We start from the raw sequence: 22,332 nt of genomic DNA, 5'->3' as shown, positions 1-22,332 counted from the left end.
ATTCCCCCTATTTTGGTCTCTCATAACTAAGAAGCAGTAAGATAGGAACTTGGAGGGTGGGACATAGAGAGATATGGGCCAAATGCAAAAAATTACATCAGACCATAAGAAAGATGAGCAGGAGTAGGCCATCTGGACTGTCGAGCCTGCTCCGCCGTTCAATAAGATCATGGCTGATCTGGCCATGGACTCTTCTCCACCTGCCTGCCTTTTCCCCATAACCCTTAATTCCCCTACCATGCAAAAATCTATCCAACCTTGTCTTAAATATATTTGCTGAGGTAGCCTCCACTGGGCAGAGAATTCCACAGATTCACCACCCTCTGGGAAAAGCAGTTCCTCCTCATCTCCATCCTAAATCTACTCCCCCGAATCTTGAAGCTATGTCCCCTTGGGACTAGTTGGGAGGGCACTGTGGCTGGCAGTGGGCTGAAGGGCATGCATCTGCACTATTTTGCTCTACGACTTGAACTCCAAAAAAAATTGCTTTGAAGTTGAAAAATGGCTGTTGAACAATTTTTTTTCTAATTTTACCTGAACTTGGCAGCAATTGAGAATATCAACTCTGAACTTCCTAGCAAGTATTCTTGTTGGCCTAGGAATGTTTATCCAATGTATTTACCCCATCCCACAACCCTAACAATGCCAACAGATGAGTAACATGCAGAATTCTTCTCTAGCAAGATTTTCAACCTCACTAGCCTGCAAAGTAACATTTATTCATTGAACAAATTGATTTCACTAATCTGGTTTCCCATCAAACTGTGTTATTTATTGGGCTAATATCCAAAATACATTATTTTTTTCCTTGTGATCTTTGTTAACCTTAAATACCTCACAAGTACTTAAATTCCTCTGGGACTGATTATCATCAATGTATAGGAAGACATTAATAAACTTGGTCCTTTTGTTTGTAAACATGTTGCTTCCATTGATGCACCAACTTGCAGCAAGAAAGATGGGAAGTTTCAGCCAAGCATTCCTTCTCACTATCAACAGAGAAATTGCTACATTCAGCAGTACCCATTCTGAAAGTAGTATCTCAGGCCTGGTGTGATTTCAGAACAAGAATTTATTGCTAATTGTTCTTGAAAAGCCAATAAAATCGATGTACTTTCATCACTACAGTCTGATCACTCTTTTCTTCTCCCCTGCAGTGCTATAGTTCAACATCATTCTTACAAATTAATAGGTGTCCCACATTCACTTCTAGTGTCAGAGCAGAGGCAAAGAACTTTAGCTAAAGAAAGGGAAAGTAATGATAGAATAAAAGAGATGCATCCAGTCAGTTTCACCCAAACTATGGGCACCCATACATGCAAGTGAGCTCCTATAAACATTGGTAAATTCAAAGCAGAACCAGTCTTGAAATAAAACCTGTTTACATGTAACCTCCCTGCAGTAATCAGACATCATTACTCTGACAAGCAACACAAGTTGAGTTTCACTGCATGAGGCCACTTGAGAGAGTTACTTTGGAAATCAACATGCAATTGCTTTTTTTTATATACTTGTCCAATGATACGTTATTGAACAATGTAACATGCACCAACACTTCAAGCGGGTGGAAAACCGACATTGAGTGTGGAACATCCTGAGTCTGTACCATAGCAGAAAGGCAATAACTAAATGTTCATGTTAAATGACCTTCATTAACACCATTCACTGTAATAATGTGGAGTATGATATTGAGAGATTTTGTGCATTTTCTAATTTGTGTACAAAATCAGCCTGGATGTATGTAAAAATGGAACCTGGGTTCGCCTTTATGAGGAAGTAATGCAATTTTCCTTCAGGGAGTTGAGGTCAAAAATACAAACACGTATATTCACTACACTAACAATCTTGCATTAATCCCTTTAATCTTTTAAATTGATAAATTGCCTATGACCACAACCAAAGGAGTTGAACGACTTCAGACCTGTTGCCTTGACATCGCACATGATGAAGACCATGGGGCGCTGAGTAGGCTACGGTCAATTATGGATAACTCTGAACATCCTCTACATAGCACCATCCAGAGACAGAGGAGCAGTTTCAGCGACAGGTTACTATCGATGCAATGCTCCTCAGACAGGATGAAGAGGTCAATAATCCCCAATGCCATTAGGCTTTACAATTCTACCGCCAGGACTTAAGAACTTTTTAAAAGCTATTATTAATGCTTTTTGAGATAGTGATTTAGATGCATATCATATTTTTTACTGAGTTAAGTATTGTATGTAATTAGTTTTGCTACAACAAGTGTATGGGACATTGGAAAAAAGTTGAATTTCCCCATGGGGATGAATAAAGTATCTATCTATCTGACAACCTATTTAATCAGTTTATTAGTGATCTCTTGGTCATTAGAACTGTGGAAATACTGCCACCAGCAGGTCAAACAGCAAATTACAGCAGAAAACTTGGATGTATTGGAAGAAGTATCAAAGATCTGTTGTGGCTAACATTCCTCCTAGAATGTAACGTGCAGTCATGATTATCACCATCTGCGTGTTTGCCACTATACTGATCTGGAAATATATTGTCATCCTTTTGTTGTCATCAGAACTAACTGCTAGAATGCTTTAACACCTGTAAAACCTGGAGATAAATTCACTATAAGTACTGCTACAGTTCAATAAAGCAACAGCCATTCATTACCTTCACAAGATGGTCAAGAGTGGACGCTACAAATTCACGATACAAACAGTCCTTGAGACAGTCTTTAAATGGTCTTTCCACAATTTGCCAAACTTGGAGATGCAGTTGGAACTTTGACAAAATATGGATTGATATTAATAAACCTGGAGTCAGGATGTATGATTGTTAAGTGAACTTGAAGATAGAGAAATGTGAGTTTTACATTTTATTAGAAAGAATTGGGAGACTACATGCTAACAGGGACAGAGGAATCAATGGATCAGGAAGACCAGAGAAACATCACCACTTAAAAGAATTATGAAGGCACCATCCCTTCATTCAGGGGTAACAGTTGTCAGAATCTCAAATAATTTTGCTTGCCTTGTGGCATTTTCTTTTAAGACTTGCAATTAGTTCCTGAACAGTATTATTTAGGAAAACCCAAGAGTGAATCTCACAATTGCAACTTTCCCAAACACCATTAAGGTGACCCACGAGGTTTTAATCAAAAAGTAAGAGAGTTTCCACCTCCCAATCTCTGTATAGTGACAGAGAGTAAGGATGTTCTAGGGATTATATAAAAGAGGTTTGTAAGCATGATATCAGTGATACAAGTTTACATCTTCCAAGGAAGATTAAACAGTCTGGGATCTTTCTTCTAGGAAAGAGGGATTGAGGATGACACAAAAGATACTGTTAAGATGAAGGGAAGATTTTGATAGGATAGATATAAAGAAGATGTTACTAAATACATGTTTTTGCATTTCAACAGAAATCCGGTGTCCACCCATACAAAAGACAGATGGTGTGATGGTAGTCTCTCATCTCTGCAGGAAAGCTTCAGTCAAACCAGGAAGTGTGTGTCACTTGAGCTGTCGCCGTGGTTACAGGCTCTCAGGTGTCACGCAAGAAGTTCGGTGCATGAGTAATGGCAAATGGAGTCAGAAACTTCATAAAGCTATTTGTCAAGGTATCTTCCTACCTTTCTCATGGCATTAAGATAAGAGCTGGATTTTTGTAAACTTCTCATAATTTCCACATTGGTGACCAAAACTGCCCTTTGAGTTATACTACATAATTAACTTAGATTGATTATTCCAATGTCAGATTAGTGATTATGCCCTCAGCTACCCAGGCCTGTCATAATGTCACCTTATTAGAGTTGAAGGCAAATTTTCCTCAACAACAATCCTTTGAAGTATCTTGGGAGTAATTGGCTTTCTGAAATATGCTACATAAATGCAAATTCTGGCTGATAATCCCTTGATGAATATCTTAAGGGTTAATTTTATTAAGAGTGTGGTATTCTTGTGCTTGTTTTAGAGAAAATATGGGTTCACATTGGAAATGGTAAGAAATAAATTTAAATCTGTATAGGTTGTTGCATCGTGAAAAAAGTCATTGGGGAGACACTAAAGCTAGTGGATACAGAAATGACTTTTTTCAACAAAATGAGACACTCTCGGAAGAAGAGGCCTATTTGACCTGATATTACATGTCATTCTATATGTTTAGCAGTAAAGGTAGTGACAGGACAATTCTACGGTTACAAAGTATCTACAATGCTTCCTATGAATTAAATATAATTTCACACCTCCTTCTTTGCACCCACGCTCTGGACACCCAAAATGATCGTTAATCAGCATTGTCTGGTTTTCAGTTAATTGGTGTCCACAGCTCAGGAAACTATTGTCCAGGGCTGCATTTTAAATTTAATCTACAACCCACGTTCAGGTCTAAAGATAGGTTGCTGAAGTTAATATTTTCCTATATACCCTAACTCCAGAATATGCCCTAACATAGGTCATGTAAATGCAAATTGGTACTACATTTTTGTTACTAACAAGAGCTTGATATTTTAATGGATTTAAGAGCAGGTAATTTCATTCAATTCACAAACTCTGAAGATGTTTGGCTTGGAATGTGAATGAAGGTTGTTTTAACAACTTCAGCTCTGGCTTACCTTCATTGTTATCCAATCACAGAATTCAAATGATCCTTCCATTGACTCAGTTGGTAGCAAATTGTCTTTAGTTAAAGAGGTTATAGAGTCACGTCCCTCTCCAGGAAGTTGAACATAAAGTCCAGTCTGACATTATAGTACATTATCAAGAGAGCAGTGTGGAAGGTACTGTTCTTTGGATATGACATTTAAACAAGGCCCTGTTTCTTCTGCTGGTTGATCTATTACTCCAGCTGATTAATAAAGAAGAACAAAAGGAGAAATTTTGAATGTTATTAACACATATGTAACTCAGCAACACACACAAAATGCCATAGGCACTCAGCAAGTCAGGCAGCATCTATGGAGGGGAATGTACAGTCAATGCTTCGGGCCTAGGACCTTCATCAGGTCTGGAGGGGAAGGGGGCAGAGACCAGGATAAGAAGGTGGAGGGGGAGGGGAAGGAGTACAAGCTGACAGGTGAGGGAGAAGGTGGGTGGGTGGGGGAGGGCTAATTGTTCTTGCATCTTGTCACTGTTCTAATACATTAAAGGTGCTGAATAAATACATGTTGACCAGCAAGTACCTTTCAGTAATCTATTGGTTACACAATTTTGTGATGTTCAGTGCTTTGGCTACTCCACATTGCTTTAAAAAAGGTAATGTTTCTTAATAAAACTGTTTATTGATTAGATATTGAGGGGCCGCAGATCAGTTGTCCCAGGGAAGTCAAAGTGGAAACATTAGAGCATCAGAAAACTGCAAATGTCAGCTGGTTGATACCAGAAGCAAGTGATAATTCAGGGGATCAGGTGAGTGCCAGATTTCTTTTTATTTAGGGTTGAAGTGTTTGCTACCTGGTTAAGACTTCATGGATAACCTTCCCAACTCGGGGCCAAAAAGTCTTTGTCCTTTTGGGATAAAGACAGTTGAGTATAAAATTGACCATACTGAGAGAGTGCTGTGCTATCAACCTTCTCTTAATCTATTGAACAAAGGACATCTTTTTAAAGTCCCACACCTGCTATTTCATAACAATGCTGTAGGTGAGGGTTTCCCCTGAAAGCCACTTCGATCTGTGAAAGGACGGAACAAAATAAGTGGAAATGATAGAGGTTCAGCAAGGTCATAGCATAACAGTTAGGGCTCTTTTGCCATGGGTCCAGAGCCCTGGTTTGATCCTATCCATGGTAATATCTGTACACAATTTGTGTGTTCTCCCTGTGCCCACGTAGACCTTGGCAAAGGAATCTGAGGGGAATTCGTGGGCGTGTTATTGAAGGAAGAGTATAAGTTGCAGAACCAGAGAAAAGAAAGGAGAAGGGGAATGGGACTGGATTACTCTCCCGGGAGCCTGCATAGACCCAATGGGTCAAATGGCCTCCTTTGTTTTAATATGTAAGTGTACAAGTATGTGTGAAGTAAATCGTATTAATCAACCTTTTTAACTAGAGAAAGGGAGTACAAAGAGGTAGATGGGAAGATATATTAGCCCTGAAGTATCATCTAAGTATACAGAGTGATTGCATAAAATAGGGGTGCTTTTCCTGGAACTTTAGAAGTTAAACAGAGTGTTGTGGCTGGCCAGTCTAAAAAAGTGAAAAGCAGGATATTCAGGAATGAACTTAGACACTTGAGCATACAGAGGGTGGTAGTAATTTGGAAATCTGCTCCACAAACACAAATTGATTTCCAGTCACTTGTTAATTTCAGGTCACTTGGTAATTTCAATCTGAGATTGACTGTCCAGTGAAATAAACAATACTAAGAGATTTGGGGAAGCGGCAGGGATGTGGAATTAGGTTACAGGTTAACCATGATCTCATTCCACAAAAAATATGCATAAGGGGCCAAATTCACTTGTCCCTACATTCTTTATGAAGTTAATTATTGAATTCACGGCTCTGTTGCACATTAATCTTTCCTCTCAAACTCAAGGTATTTTTACAAGTGACTCCTGCTGTGGTTCCACCCCATCTCTTCCCAATCGGAGAAATCACCATCACATATACAGCAATGGACAAAACTGGGAACAAGGCAAACTGCTCCTTTATTATAAAGGTTATTGGTGAGTAGGCACCAGACATGCTTATTGGTGAGTAGATCCTACTACTGAATGCCTGCACTTCTGATCTGACTCGGTCTGTACTAACCTCTCTGGTTTCATCTGCTTTCCAGTCTCATTCCTGTTTGAGATACTGGGCCACAGGAAAGGAAGCACTGTAGGTCCTGGCATTGGAGTGAGGCTACTGATAGGGCATTTTGTAAAGGTGACTGGTTTTCCCCTCTCAGGCTCATGGACCTTATATTTGTTAAACAGCACCAGGTCTCCACTCTACTAGAGATATGCAGTTTGCCAAGGCTCAGAAGTTATACCAATATAGATATGTATTCTCTGTTGTTCCTAGAAACCCTCCAAGTGGAGCTGGTTAACAGGAACACAGCTTACTGTATTTGGCAATGCTATCTGCAAGGGCAAGTTCAAGGGTTTTCTCTGGACGTAATAAGGCCAGCATTTTTGATGTCACGGTATTTAATCTACATGCCAATGACAACACAGAGATTTCAAACACAATTCACCAAGCCTCTCTGTGTGGTCCTCTATCAGTCAGGGTTGAAGAGGACAAATGGAGAAAGCTTTTGTCACTGGATAGTTCTCTCACCTCTAGTATCCCCACTGTGACCTTCCTTACTGCCTCACCAGTGCTGATTTTGTTATTGATCCCTGATCACCTTTGTCCATCCCTGCTTCAGTTTCAAATCCTTTAAATTGTGTCTTAAAACCACCCTATTTTTTACACCTTAAGGAGTAGAAATTCATCCTCAGATCCTCAGTCAAAACACTCAACTCTAAAGTGTAACAAGCCGAAGGCAAGCATACACTCCTGTCTGCACGTGTGTTAATAACCCTGGAGCAGAACTAGGCCTTCAGTCACCTTGCCACCAGTCCATGACCTGGCTGTGTTCAAAACCGTGAATGGCCATCACTCATTAAAAGAAGTTGTACACAGGCACATTCATTCCTCAGTATGATGGTCAGGGGCTGAAATGACAGGATCCTCAAAGCCCCGTCACCAACAGACCTGCACGCCATTTTGTTTCTATGGTCTAGAAACTCGGGTGCTCTGAGGTTGATACCAATGCCTTGGAACACAATATGATAGACCAGGAGGTGCTGGGCTCTCAGAAGAGGTCATTGCACACCATTTTCTGGACAGCCACCCTGGAAGAGGAATATTGTCTTTAAGTGGTGTATTTCACTGCCTAGAAAAGCATAGTCAGGCACCTGAATGACGTGGTTGGTGTGGCTTACTCTACCAGGTAACCAGTGGACAGTGGTCATCAGCACATATTCCCTAAGCCGGGAAGCTGTGCCTGAGGCCATGGAGGATCTGTACTCCAACCTTGTAAGAGTCCTGATCTCAACCTCCTAGTGGTTTCATTGTTATGGTTAAAAACCACTGGAAAGCTGAATGAGTCATATCATAAAGAGGTCAAGAAAGCCACCTCTACCAGAGAACGTCCTGTTTTGTCAGTGAGACAGCACAAGGCCTCCTGACCCTGACCCAAGCACTGGTGTATGTTGGACTATGGCATTATCCAAATGGGAGGCCACAGGGACATCTGTGAAACCTGTGTCATGATAGTTACAGATGACCATTGAACTAACCACTTCCTCATTGTCCCGTTAACTCTATCTAACCTTGTGACAATTGCAGCAAAAGAAAAGCTGCCAATAGAAAATTAATGCTGAAGGTCTCAAGATCCCCACAAAAACCAGTCTTCTCATTTGTACTTCATGAAGAGTCTATCAACTCCCAACCAGCAGGATCTGCACAGTGTCCTACACGTCTGGGCTGCATTGAAGTCCACTGTAGTGTGCACCTGAAGAGGCACTTGTCTTCTTCACCAGAAAACACCTGCATTGGTTTGAGCAGCAGAACCACAATCCTTCCACTGGAAGCTCCACCATGCCTCAAGGGAAAACGAAACAGCTCTCCAGACCAGCAGAAAACCTGCAACCCGCCTTTTAAATCCACTCCTCATCTTTTTTTCTTGAGTCCTGCCAAAGGGCCTCAGCTCAAGACGTCAGCTGTACATTTTTCCATAGATGCTGCCTGGCCTGCTGAGTTTCTCCAGCATTTTCTGAGTGTTGCTCGGATTTCCAGCATCTGCAGATTTTCTCTTGTTTGCTAATTATGGATGTTTGGCAGAGTTTTATTATTAGCTCCAAATTTGGTTAGTGGGTGACTAGATTCCACTTTTGCCTCTGAGGGAGATGGCCGCAGATTCAAATTTGACTCTCGGTAAGATTTTTATATAGTAAGGAATATAGGGTTAATGCTGGAAGGTGATGCTATGGTAAAAGATAAGCTATAATTTCAAACACGAGGAAATCTGCAGATGCTGGAAATTCAAACAACAACACACACAAAATGCTGGTGGAACACAGCAGGCCAGGCAGCATCTATAGGGAGAAGCGCTGTCGACGTTTCGGGCCGAGACCCTTCATCAGGACTAACCGAAAGGAAAGATAGTAAGAGATTTGAAAGTAGTGGGGGGAGGGAGAAATGCGAAATGATAGGAGAAGACCGGAGGGGGTGGGATGAAGCTAAGAGCTGGAAAGGTGATTGGCAAAAGTGATAGAGCTGGAGAAGGGAAAGGATCATGGGACGGGAGGCCTCAGGAGAAAGAAAGGGGGGGGGGGAACACCAGAGGGAGATGGAGAACAGGCAAACAACTAAATATGTCAGGGATGGGGTAAGAAGGGGAGGAGGGGCATTAACGGAAGTTAGAGAAGTTAGAGAAACTACAATTTCACTAGGGTATATAAGTATTGTGAAATGTGTTGTTTTGTGACAACAGTACAGCGCCAGACATAAAATTATATAAGTTTAAAAAATATAAATAGATAGTCCAAAGGTGGAACAGTGAGGTAGTGTTCATGGACCTCTACCTGGTGACAGGGGAGAAGAAGCTGTTCCTAAAACATTGACTGAAAGTCTTCGGGTTTTTGTTCCTCCTCCCTGATGATAATAATGAGGAAAGGCCATGCCCAATTGGTGGATGCCGCCTTTTTGAGATACCCACTTTTGAAGATGGTGGGGAGGGTTGTGCCCATGATGGAGCTGTGACCCTTTGTAGCCTGCACATCGAAGCCTCCATTAGGTAATGATGCAAGCAGTCGGAATGCTCTCCACCATGCATCTGCAGAAGCTTGCTGCAGTCTTCAGCGACGTACCAAATCTCCTGAACTCCTAATGAAGTCTTCATGATTGTATTAATACTTTGGCTCAGGATGGATCTCCAATACTCCAACACACATTTAATTCACTTTTACTTCAATATCGCCTAATAAATTTTCCAAAGAAACCGGTAAGTTTAAAGAGGAACAGAACCCAACTGCGCAAAGGGAAGGCAGGAGGCAACCTGACAGATTCAAGGTGTCAGGGAGTGCGGAAACTGCCCTGATGACTCTGAAGGGACTGTGGAATGATAAATTGGGTGATATCAAAGCGATTATATTATAGAGAACGCAGGAATCAGTTTCTGCAGAGCTTACGAATCGTGGTTTCTGAACAAGGACATGTGATCAGAATTTTTCTGTCAAGTCTCACCTTAATCACAGACCCGCAGGAAACCAATGGAAAGCCAGTAGACCTTGACAGCAGAATCTATCCCCCATGAAGTCCTAACACTGGGTAGAGAGAAACTAACAAAAAGAAAATTGATAGTCTTGTCTTCCAAATCTGTGAAGAGGAGGATATGCCATGAGCCTGAGGGAAATATATCCATGATGATATTCAAATAAGGAGAGAAATTCAAGTGCAGATGAATCTTCCCACTGTCCGTCACAGGGAAAGTCATTGCCAGAGTCCTCATCAGCTGTCTCCTCACTGTTGTCAAAAATGGTGCCATCTGACTCACGACATGGATGAAATCCAAACAGAAAAAGTGTATATGCGATCTTCGCTCCGGGAGAAGCACAGTGGGAGGTGTCAACATTCTACATGGCCAAAAGTGGCTTCACAAAAGCCTTTGACTCTGTCAATTGAGAGTAACCAGGATGCATTAACTATGACTCCCCTAAGAAATTAGTCTTTATCTTTCATCCGCTACAGGATAGCAAGTAAGCTATGATTTGTTTGAGCACCACTCCATACCAGATCTAGCTGAGGTACCTAATCTCAGCACAGGCTGTTATCTAGCACACTAACACGTGAAGTGAATGGAGGGAGATAGGTCATGTTCAGGCAGATGGCACTAATTTCATTTGCCATCATAGTTGGCAGAGATATCGTCAGCCGAAAGTCCTGTTCCTGTGCTGTGCTGTTCAATGTTCTCACCGTCTAACTTACAGCTGTGCTCTGCCTCACCTCTAACAAGTTTGCTGGTGGAGTAGACCTAGTCTGCAATACAATTGTTTAAACTACATTGCCTCCATTCTAGAATTAAAGTCACTACAACTCTGTCCATTGAAATATTGCTTGTGCATAGGCACATTCAGAGACCAAACTCCAGTTCATTGTTGAATCGTTCACTGATGCGTGCAAGGGAATGGGGACCTTACACTAAGTTTCCACAGAACAGAGGTCATCTACTAACCTGCCTCTGACAATAAAATTCCATAATGTGACCCTTGAAAACATAACCTCTTTCCATATCGCAGGAGCCAATTCCCATCATAGCCAAACATCGATGATTAAATTCTCCGAGCTTTGTCGAGACAGCATGGTTTCTGCAGCTCATTGAAACAACAACCTTGCATTCACCGTCATCAAGAGCAAAGAAATAATTTTAGACTCTCAGGTTCAAGGTCATTTATTATCAAAGTATGGACACAGTACCCGTACAACTTTGAGATTCATCTTCTCCAGACAGCCACGAAGCAAAGAAAACCAGGAAAGCTGTTCAAAGAAAAACATCCCCACCCCCATGTGCAAAACAAAAAGCAAATAGTGCAGATGGCAACAAGAACATCAAACCCAAAACCCCACACCCAGGTAAAACAAAACAAGCAAATTGAAGGGGTGCTTGTGAAAATACACACCAGTCCTCATTGAGGGGTTAGTGTGGGAAGGGTTTGCAGCTTTAAGTGCTTGAACATCAATACCCTGGGCCCAACACATTGATGCAATCATGAAGAAGATACGCCAGCAATTCTACTTCGTTAGGAGTTTGAGATTTTGTATATCACAAAGACTCTAACAAATTCTGTAGCGGTACAGCGAGAGCACTCTGACTTTTTGCGTTACAACCCAGTATAGCGATTCCAATCCACGGGATTGCAAGAGGCTGCAGAGGGTCCATCGTGGGTACAACCCCCAACTCCTACCACCAAGGACATCTTCAAGAGATAGTGACCAAGAAGGTGGCATCTATCATCAAGGACCTTCCCCATCCAGAACATGCCCTCTTCCCATTTCAAACACTGGGGAGGTGGTATGGGAGCCTGAAGAGTCACAGTCAACAGTTCAGAAACAGCTTCTTCCCCTCCACCATCTCATCTCTGCGTGGTCCTTTAACCCATGAACTCTACCTTGTTGCTCTTTGAATTTGTGTTATTTATTTACCTCTGCAATGTAGTAGTTTTATGTCTGCACTGTAATGCCACCAAGCAACAAATATTTGTGATTCTGGTTTTCTTTTATACTGCTACTTTTAACTTCAGCTAGCTGGTAAGTGAAAGTAAGGAAGGGTGATAGGCAGATGGGAGAGAGAAGAGTGGAAATAGCAACAGAGTCTCGAAGGTAGTAGATGAACACAACAAAGAAGAAAAGATCTGCAGATGCTAGAAGCCCAAGCACCACGCACAAAATGCTGGAGGAGCTCAGCAGGCTGGGCAGCACCAATGGAAAAGAGTAAACAGTCGATGTTTCAGGATGAGAGCCTCTCTCAGGGCTGGAAAGGAAGGGGAGGGTGGGGAGGGGGATGAACAAGATGGTAGATGTTAGGTGAAACCAGGAGAGGGAGAGTGGGTTGAAGTAAAGAGCTGGGAAGTTGATTAATGAAAGAGATAAAGGGCTGGGGGGAGTGGAATCTGATAGAGGATAGAAGACCATGGAAGAAAGGGAAGGGGAGGAGCACCAGAGGGAGATGATGGGCAGGTAAGGAGATGTGGTGAGAGAAGGAAATGGGAATGGGGAATGGCAAAGGACAGGGGAAGCAATTATCAGAAGTTTGAGAAATCAATGTTCATGCCATCACACAGACGGAACAGAAGGTGTTTCTCCTCCATCCTGAGTGTGGCCTCATCGCAGCAGTAGAGGAGACCATGGGCTGATTTGTCGGAATGGGAATGGGAATGGGAAGTAGAATTGAAATCGGTTGCCACCGGGTGACAACAATATGTTGCAGACAAGTGAATCTGATAGGAAATGAAGGTGGAGCACGGAATCAAATAAAGAAATGGGCAACCCAACAGGAGAAGTGTGTTAAGTGAAGGACAGATGGAATGGTGGAGGAGGGAAAAGAAATGTGGTGAGGAGCTTGTAGAAGGAGCTGAGTAGATCAGGAAGAGAGAGAAAAGGGACAAGGGAGCGAGTTATCTGAAATTGGAAAAATAAGTATTTCTCCAATAAGAGCATTTGCAGAATTTGCAAATGTTCACTTCATTAAAATGATGGTCTGTTTGCCAGTTGAACTGGCTGTAAAATATCTCACAGCACTATCTTGTAAAAATGTAATGTATTTTGGTGGAGAATTGTGGTTATTATTTAAGCCATAGTTGGCATCACTTAAGCAGTGTTAGCTGAACAGTCTCATATTGTGGGATTTCACTTTTTTCAAATTGGCTACCTGCATTACTGAGGTGTTCTCTCTTCCCTCATTTAATTTCCCCAATAATGCAACTCATACTCAGTCATCCACCAAATGTCAGAGATTATTACAGTTAATTTAGGAGAACATTGGTTTATGCTGAGCACAATGGAAAATTGTAATTTTCCCAATGAGGCAATTGAGAAAAGTGACATGAAATTGGAAGCATTCCTTTGAAATGTAATTAATCCCTCTGGGATAGAGACAGAAAACTTCAGCTATTCAAGTGTTCTAACTTTGCTTAGGCCAGATGCATTCATGGTTGTGACAGCCTCCAGATCATTAGCTCCATCTCCTGGATAAGTATAGTAATTACATGTGGTGAGAAGTATTGTTTCAAAGTTCAAAGTAAATTTCATATCAAAGTGCATATATATCACCATATACAACCCTGAGATACATTTTCTTGTGGAATATGTTATTGTTAATAACCATAACAAAATCAATGAAAGACCACCCAACTATGGTATAACCAGAGTGCAGCAGACAATAAACTGCAAATACAAAAAGAAGAAACAATAATAATAACTAAGCAATAAATAATGAGAACATGAGATGAAGTGTCCTTGAAAGAGAGTCCATTGGTTGTGGGAACATTTCAATGATGGGGCAAATTGAATGAATTTAGACCATAAGACCATAAGATATAGGAGCAGAAGTAGGCCATTCGGCCCATCGAGTCTGCTCCACCATTCAGTCATGGGATGATCCAATTCTTCCAGTCGTCCCCACTCCCCTGCCTTCACCCCATACCCTTTGATGCCCTGGCTAATCAAGAACTTATCCATCTGTGGCTTAAATACAGCCAATGACTTTTCCTCCACAGCAGCTCATGGCCACAAATTCCACAGATTAACCACCATCTGACTAAAGTAATTTCTCCGCATCTCAGTTCTAAATGGACATCCTTCAATCCTGAAGTCATGTCCTCTTGTCCTAGAATCCCCTACCATGGGAAATAACTTTGCCATATCTAATCCATTCAGGCCTTTTAACATTCGGAGTGTTTCTATGAGATCCCCCCTCATTCTCCTGAACTCCAGGGAATACAGCCCAAGAGCTGCCAGACGTTCCTCATACGGTAACCCTTTCATTCCTGGGATCATTCTCATGAATCTTCTCTGAACTCTCTCCAACGTCAGTATATCATTTCTAAAATAAGGAGCCCAAAACGGCACACAATACTCCAAGTGTGGTCTCACGAGTGCCTTACAGAGCCTCAACATCACATCCCTGCACTTATATTCTATACCTCTAGAAATGAATGCCAACATTGCATTTGCCTTCTTCACCACTGACTCAACCTGGAGGTTAACCTTTAGGGTTTCTTGCACAACGACTCCCAAGCATCTCTGCATTTTGAATCCTCTCCCCATTAAATTATAGTCTGCCCGTTTATTTCTTCCACCAAAGTGCATGACCGTACACTTTGCAACATTGTATTTCATTTGCCACCTCTTTGCCCATTCCCCTAAAATATCGAAGTCTCTCTGCAGGCTCTCTGTTAGGAAGTGGAGGTGCTGCTGTGCCTTCTTGTTCAGGGAGGTGACATTAAGGGACCGGGTGAGGTCATCCATGATGTGAATTCCCAGGAACTTGGTGCACTTGACCCTCTGTATGAAGGAGGCAGCAGAATTTACTGAGGGTCTGCTTTGTTTCCATTTAGATGCTGAACCCCCTGTGATTGACAGGTGCCGCTCACCGCCACCCATCCTGACACATGAGGAAGTGTATCAAGCCATGTGGGAGGAACCACAGTTTTCAGATAACTCAGGTAATGTGATCAGCAGATTTCAGAAATCAGACCCGATTCATTAAACTGTGCAATTCCAAAGCTAAACTAATGCTGTTTGTTTCATTATGGCTGTATATTTCAGTAGCTCTTTCCTGTTATGAAGGAAGTTGTTTGTTCTGAGTTGGGGATATCAGAAGCTGGAGGAAGGTTATTTTCCTCAGTTTATTGAGTAATGACGAGGAAGTCAGCACCTCAGCTCCTCCCAGACCACACTACTCTGGAGGTCAGGGGATGACCTTAGGGCCAGGGCTGGAAGAGGGCCAAGCTATCGGCTTCTAGGGAGGATTAGAGCCACAGAGCTTATGGCCTGAGACCCCTTCATCATAAATGCCTCTTCCTACCTATCGCAAGAAGGCATTCCAGGTCAGCATCCAAGTTATCCCTGTGTGTTTGTAGTTCTGTGAAGATGATCTGTTCTTCCAGGCTGCCATCCAAATGGCGAAGACAGGTTTCAATCCAAAGATCACGTGGAGGAGCAGGCTTGTGTGGGTTATCTTACCAGAACGGGTGAAATGCTGAGTTTCATTAATCAACACCTTCCACTCACTGTTAGGTGCTCCATTGAAGATTAAGAAGACTCATTCACTTGGTGATTTCCTCCCTCGAGGGGAGACGATCGTACGCTACACTGCAACTGACCCTTCTGGCAATAAGAGAACTTGTGACATCCAAATCATCATCAGAGGTAAATGCATACTGCAGTATAATCCACATCATAAAATATAGCATGTTATACTGGTGTTAACATTTCAAGGTAGTTCAGAAAACAGCCAAGAGGTTGATAAGTCAACTTTCTTTTAAAGCAGTGAGTTCTGGAATTTGCTTAAAATAGTAGTGGAAGTAAATGCAAAGAAGATTTTCAAAGGGAAATTGAACCAGTACCTGAAGGGGGAAAATTTGTAAGGTCAGTTGAAGAGGAGCTGGGGAGAAAGGGTCAAATTGATGACGTGTGTTAAATAACCAGCACAGGATAAATGGACCAAATAGCCTCTGCTCATTCTATAAGATTCTATGCTGACAACATTAAAAAGCTTCAATGTTGCAATAATATCCAGAAGGCTGAGATAAAGAGAAGGTGCGAAATTCAATTTGAATGATTGAAGTGTTGCAGGGAGTTGTGGGAACTGGGTAGAGAAAATAATAGTGAGTGTTAGGTGCAGGTGGAAAGGTCTGTCATTGGGAAACATTGTAAATAATATAATAGATCAGTTGTCTATTACTCAGCAATTACCCTTTTCCATCATTAGCAGATTAAAAACTAACAATTGGTCCACTATTGTACAGGGGGGTGCTGCCAAAGTCAAATGTTATTTCAAACTTAATTGCAGAATGTGTGTCACACTCAATGGGTGAAATGAAAAATGCAGCATTCTTAATACAACTTTGCTGGTTAATCTACATTAGAGGGAAATTTTCCTGTATTTATAATCAAATCCCCCAGGGTTATTTAAGTCCAGCAGATGTATGAATGTTGGTTTAGAAGACAATGCTCCAAGCCACCCACGTTCTACCTTTCCTTTATTCATTTATGGGATCTGGATATCACAGGCCCTCCAGGATGTATTGTCCTCAATGTTGATGGTGAGTGTTGTGACTGTCAATGAAAGCTGGTCGTATAAAAGTCTTTATTCAGCACACACAAGCTGGCAGCATTTGGAGTCACTCTGGAGAGAGGCTCCCTGAATCAACATTATATCACATTTTTATACGTTAAAGATCAAAGGTAACAACAGAACAATTTCTATAGTTACAACGCATTCATGATACTTCCTTTCAGTTACACATCATTTTCAAACACCAAGATCTTCACAATAACACACCCAAAATGAGTTAATCACCACTGTCTCTGAGCTACATTCATGCATATGCAGACATCTCAGGTCAATAGGGTGTTTCTTGGTTAACGGGGTCTTTCCCGGTTTGCAATCAACCCCTTTCTGCAGCTCTAGGAAGGCCATTGTTCTGAGCTGCATTTTAAATTCAATCTACAATCCACATTCAGATCTGAAGTCCAGTTGCTGATGAAATTAACATTTGCTCTATTCCATATCTCCAGAATATCACCCTAACAGTAAACCGTTCTCTTGAACTGTTACAGATCTTTTGGCAAAGGTAATGTTACAATGCTGTTGAATGAGAAACAATTGGATTTAGACCTAGCAGCAATGAATGAACAACCATTTTCAAAGCAGGGTAATACACAATTAAATATGAACTCCTAGAAAGTCATCTCCCTGTTCCTGGATCTCTTTTCCTCCTTGGTGGTAGAGATCATGTGTTTCAGAGCCACTATATGAAATAATGGACAGCCCACAACATTATTGTATTTGTCCTTTCTGGTGGTTTTGTCACGGGACAGGGAGCTGCTGTTGAAAAAGTGTTGTCACTATGCATATTGTGAATCTTACATCTACTGGCCACAACGAGTCATTATTGGACAATAATCCTTTGTGATTATGCCAACTTCTTGTGTCTTTACAGCTAAATCTATCCAGGCAAGTGGGTTTTAGTCTGGCTAGGATACCAAAGAGGCCAATCACTTATAATTATATGTGTTTTCCTCAATAGATACTGTTTGTGGAGTACCCTTTACCCCTTTAAATGGAGGCTTCTCCTGTGTTGCTGACGACTTGCGTGTGAATTGCACATTGCACTGCTTTGAAGGATATGGGCTGGCTGCTGAACAAAGTGAAAGTTACTATTGTGCTCATGATGGTGTGTGGATTCCACAGTTCTCTTCTGCAAGGCCTGATTGCTCTTGTAAGTAACATTGACTAAATAGGGTCATGGGTTAGCTTTCCTCCATCAAAGTCTGTCTGAGATTGGTAACATGAATCTGGAAGAATTGGCAATGGCTGCATCTCAGCAGCCTTGGTAGTAGATGTTATTAACATTATAGATGGGGTTACAGATCTAACACAAAGATCAAATGCCATCTGAAATCTAATTATTGGATGAATCTAACTGTGAACTCTGGAATTGATCATTTTGGGAATGGGAGATAATCAATTTGCTGTCCTACACATTTTATTGGACAGAGGGGGTTTGGGATTGATTTTGAGTAAAACCAACAAGCTCTTGAATTGGTATCCTGCTTTGAAGAAGAGGGTAATGTTAAAAAAAAATCCACAAGCTGAGATAGGAATTTCCCCCGGAATTGTAGTGAAGAAGCAAGGGGGGGGGGGGGGGTAGAAAGATGAAACTGAACTCATTTCCACTGGGTTCTAACTGCCTGCTTCTTTCCAAATTCTGACAACACTTTACATTTCCCTAATACTTTACACAATGGACCAAAGTGTTTCACAATCAATTATGTACTTAATTGAAGAGCAGTCATCACTGTAAGGTAGGAAACAGCAGTCACTATACAGATAACAGGCTCCTATTAAACAATGGGCACCATAATTAAGGAATCTTGGTCAGAACAACGAGGAGAATTCAGCTGCAGTCTTTCATGTGCTGTAGCATCTTCTGTGCCCACAGCAGGGAATAAGAAGTGCCTGAGTCCAACATCTGAACACCTCCAAAGGTATGGCTTATTCTCAGCAATGAGGTGGCATGTAAGCTTAGATGTTTGTGTTCAGCTTTCTGACGTGCAGCTAGGATTCACAGCTTTGTATTATAGGGGCAAGAGCACTACCCAAGAAGCAACAGAGCTGCTTCAGAAACTGGTCCACGTGTATCCATTGATTCCTACTCCTGCTCTCAGTTGTGAGCTAAATTCCTAAAGGTGAAAATATGGACACATAATCAATTACTTTCCTCTTCCTGGCCAACAGGCCACTAAAGGAGGTGGAGGTGGTGGGGGGGGGGGGGGAGTAAATGGTCAATGTCCAATGTCTTTCAGCCAGTTGAGGTCATTGGCTTCCCCACCTGAGATATGCATGTGACTGTTGGAGATGAGAGGGGTTGAGACCAGAATGTCAAATTCATTATGGATCTGGTCCAGTAGATGTCAGTATGAAGGTAAAGGTGAGTTTGGATTGGTGTAATGAATTAGAAACATAGAAAACCTGCAGCACAATACAGGCCCTTCGGCCCTCAAAGCTGTGCTGAACATGTCCTTAACTGAGAAATTACCTAGGGTTATCCATAGCCCTCTATTTTTCTGAGCTCTCTGTACCTGTCCAGGAGACTCTTAAAAGAACCTATCGTATCCAGCTCCACCATCGTCGCCGGCAACCCATTCCATGCACTCACCACTCTCTGCATAAAAAGCTTACCCCTGACATCTCCTCTGTACCTGCTTCCAAGCACCTTAAAACTGTGCCCTCTCATGCTAGCTACTTCAGCCTTGGGAACAAGCCTGTGACTATCCACACGATCAATGCCTCTCATCATCTTATACACTTCTATCAGGCCACCTCTCATCTTCCATTGCTCCAAGGAGAAAAGGCCGAGTTCACTCAACCTATCCTCATAAGGCATGCTCCCCAATCCAGGCAACATCCTTGTAAATCTCCTCTGCACCCTTTCTATGGCTTCCACATCCTTCCTATAGTGAGGCGACCAGAACTGAGCACAGTACTCCAAGTGGGGTCTGAACAGGGTCCTATATAGCTGCAACATTACCTCTCGGCTCCTTAACTCAGTCCTACGATTGATTAAGGCCAATGCACCGTATGCTTTCTTAATCAGAGTCAACATGCACAGCAGCTTTGAGTGTCTTATGGACTTGGACCCCAAGATCCCTCCCATCTTCCACACTGCCAAGAGTCTTACCATGAATACTATATTCTGCCATCATATTTGATCTACCAAAATGCACCACCTCACACTTACCTGAGTTGAACGCCATCTGCCACTTCTCAGCCCAGTTTTGCATCCTATCAATGTCCTACTGTAACATCTGACAGCCCTCCACACTATCCACACACCCCCAACCTTTGTGTCATCAGCAAATTTACTAACCCTCCACTTCTTCATCCAGATCATTTATAAAAATCATGAACAGTAGGGATCCCAGAACAGATCCCTGAGGCACACCACTGGTCACCAACCTCCATGCAAAACATGACCCGTCTACAACCACTCTTTGCCGCCTGTGGGCAAGCCAGTTCTGGATCCACAAAGCAATGTCTCCTTGGATCCCATGCCTCCTTACTTTCTCAATAAGCCTTGCATGGGGTACCTTGTCAAATGCCTTGCTGAAATCCATATACACTACATCTATGCTCTACCTTCATCAATGTGTTTAGTCACATCCTCAAAAAATTCAATCAGTCTCGTAAGGCACGACCTGTCTTTCAAAAAGCCATGCTGACTACTCCTAATCATTTTATGCCTCTCCAAATGTTCATAAATCCTGCCTCTCAGGATCTTCTCCATCAACTTATCAAGTAAGACTCACTGGTCTATAATTTCCTCATCTATCTCTACTCCCTTTCTTGAATAATGGAACAATATCTGCAACCCTCCAATCCTCCGGAACTTCTCTTGTCCCCATTGATGATGCAAAGAGAGATGATGATGATGCCATAGACTCAACAATCTCCTCCCTTGCATCCCACAGTAGCCTGGGGTATATCTCATCCGGTCCCGGTGACTTATCCAACTTGATGCTTTCCAAAAGTTCCAGCACATCCTCTTTCTTAATATCTACATGCGCAAGCTTTTCAGTCTGCTATAAGTCATCACTGCAATCACCAAGATTCTTTTCCATGTTGAATACTGAAGCAAAATATTCATTAAGTACCTCTGCTGTCTCCTCCGGTTCCAAACACACTTTTCCACTGTCACACTTGATTGGCCCTATTCTCTCACATCTAATCCTCTTGCTCTTCACATACTTGTAGAATGCCTGGGGTTTTCCTTAATCCTGTTCTGCCAAGGCTTTCTCATGGCCCCTTCTGGCTCTCCTAATTTCATTCTTAAACTTCTTCCTGCTAGCTTTATTATCTTCTAGAACTCTATCATTACCTAGTTTTTTGAACCTTTCATAAGCTCTTCTTTTCTTTTTAACTAGACTTACAACAGCCTTTGTACTCCACTGTTCCTGTAACCTAACATCCTTTCCCTGTCTCATTAGAATGTACCTATGCAGAACTCCACACAAATTTCCCCTGAACATTTTCCACATTGCTTCCATACATTTCCCTGAGAACATCTGTTTCCAATTTAAGCTTCCAATTTCCTGCCTGATAGCCTCATAATTTCCCTTACTCCAATTAAACACTTTCCTAATTTGTCTGTACCTATCCCTCTCCAATGCTTTGGCAAAGGAGATAGAATTGTGATCACTATCTCCAAAACACTCTCCCACTGAGAGATCTGACACCTGACCAGGTTCATTTCCCAATAAGAGATCAAGTACAGCCTCTCCTCTTGTAGGTTTATCTACATATTGTGTCAAGGAACCTTCTTGAACACACCTAGCAAACTCCACCCCATCTAAACCCCTCGCTGTAGGGACATGCCAATTGACATTTGGGAAATTAAAATCTCCCACCACAACATTCTGTTATTATTACATCTTTCCAGAATCTGTCTCCCTATCTGCTCCTCGATGTCCCTGTTACTATTGGGTTGTCTATAAAAAACACCCAGTAGAATTATTGACCCCTTCCTGTTCCTAACTTCCACCCACAGAGACTCCGTAGACAATCCCTCCATGTCTTCCTCCTTTTCTGCAGCTGTGACACTATCAGGACTAATAAAGGGTCTCGGCCAAAAATGTCAACTCTTTATTTCTCTCCATAGATGCCTGCTGAGTTCTTCCAGCATTTTGAGTGCATTACTTTCCCTTTTGTGGGAGCTTGGCAAGCAAATTTCCTGTCAAGTTCCTCCAGCTTTTTGTGTTTGTTGCTCTAGATTTCCAACATCTACAGAATCTCTTGTTTTCAATAGGAAAAGTGATAACAAGGTAGTTGACCTGAAGTTCAACACTGGTTGATAGAACTTAGTATGCTTTGCAATTGTAGCTAGGTTTTGAAATCTATGAATCTCCCTCTGTTAACCCGTTCTTATCAGTGGAGAAAGGTTTTGGAGGAACGTGTTGGGAACAGTTGGAATTGGTGCACTGGAGGCACATGAACATCCAATTCAGATGGTTTCAAACTTTTATGTAAATATGCATAGTATAGCATAATCACATTCTGTGCTAGGCTTCTCCTAGGTGAAGAAGAATTGCTCATTCTGTTTTGTTCCTGTTG

At 41.9% G+C, this 22,332-nt stretch overlaps 1 protein-coding gene across 1 annotated transcript in view; it reads left to right on the top strand.

Moving 5' to 3' along the window:
• Nucleotides 1–22,332, top strand: part of svep1 (sushi, von Willebrand factor type A, EGF and pentraxin domain containing 1) — a 289,678-nt gene that overhangs the window by 101,201 nt on the left and 166,145 nt on the right. The window contains exons 7-12 of the mRNA XM_073048583.1: nucleotides 3,395–3,592; nucleotides 5,260–5,378; nucleotides 6,505–6,634; nucleotides 15,053–15,160; nucleotides 15,735–15,866; nucleotides 17,750–17,941. Coding sequence (XP_072904684.1) covers nucleotides 3,395–3,592; nucleotides 5,260–5,378; nucleotides 6,505–6,634; nucleotides 15,053–15,160; nucleotides 15,735–15,866; nucleotides 17,750–17,941 — 879 coding nt within the window. The remainder of the gene's footprint in view (nucleotides 1–3,394; nucleotides 3,593–5,259; nucleotides 5,379–6,504; nucleotides 6,635–15,052; nucleotides 15,161–15,734; nucleotides 15,867–17,749; nucleotides 17,942–22,332) is intronic.

The sequence above is a fragment of the Hemitrygon akajei genome, chromosome 6 (genome assembly GCF_048418815.1).
Source record: "Hemitrygon akajei chromosome 6, sHemAka1.3, whole genome shotgun sequence".
NCBI classification, from domain to species: Eukaryota; Metazoa; Chordata; class Chondrichthyes; order Myliobatiformes; family Dasyatidae; genus Hemitrygon; species Hemitrygon akajei.
This window is presented reverse-complemented; position numbering and strand designations above follow the sequence as displayed.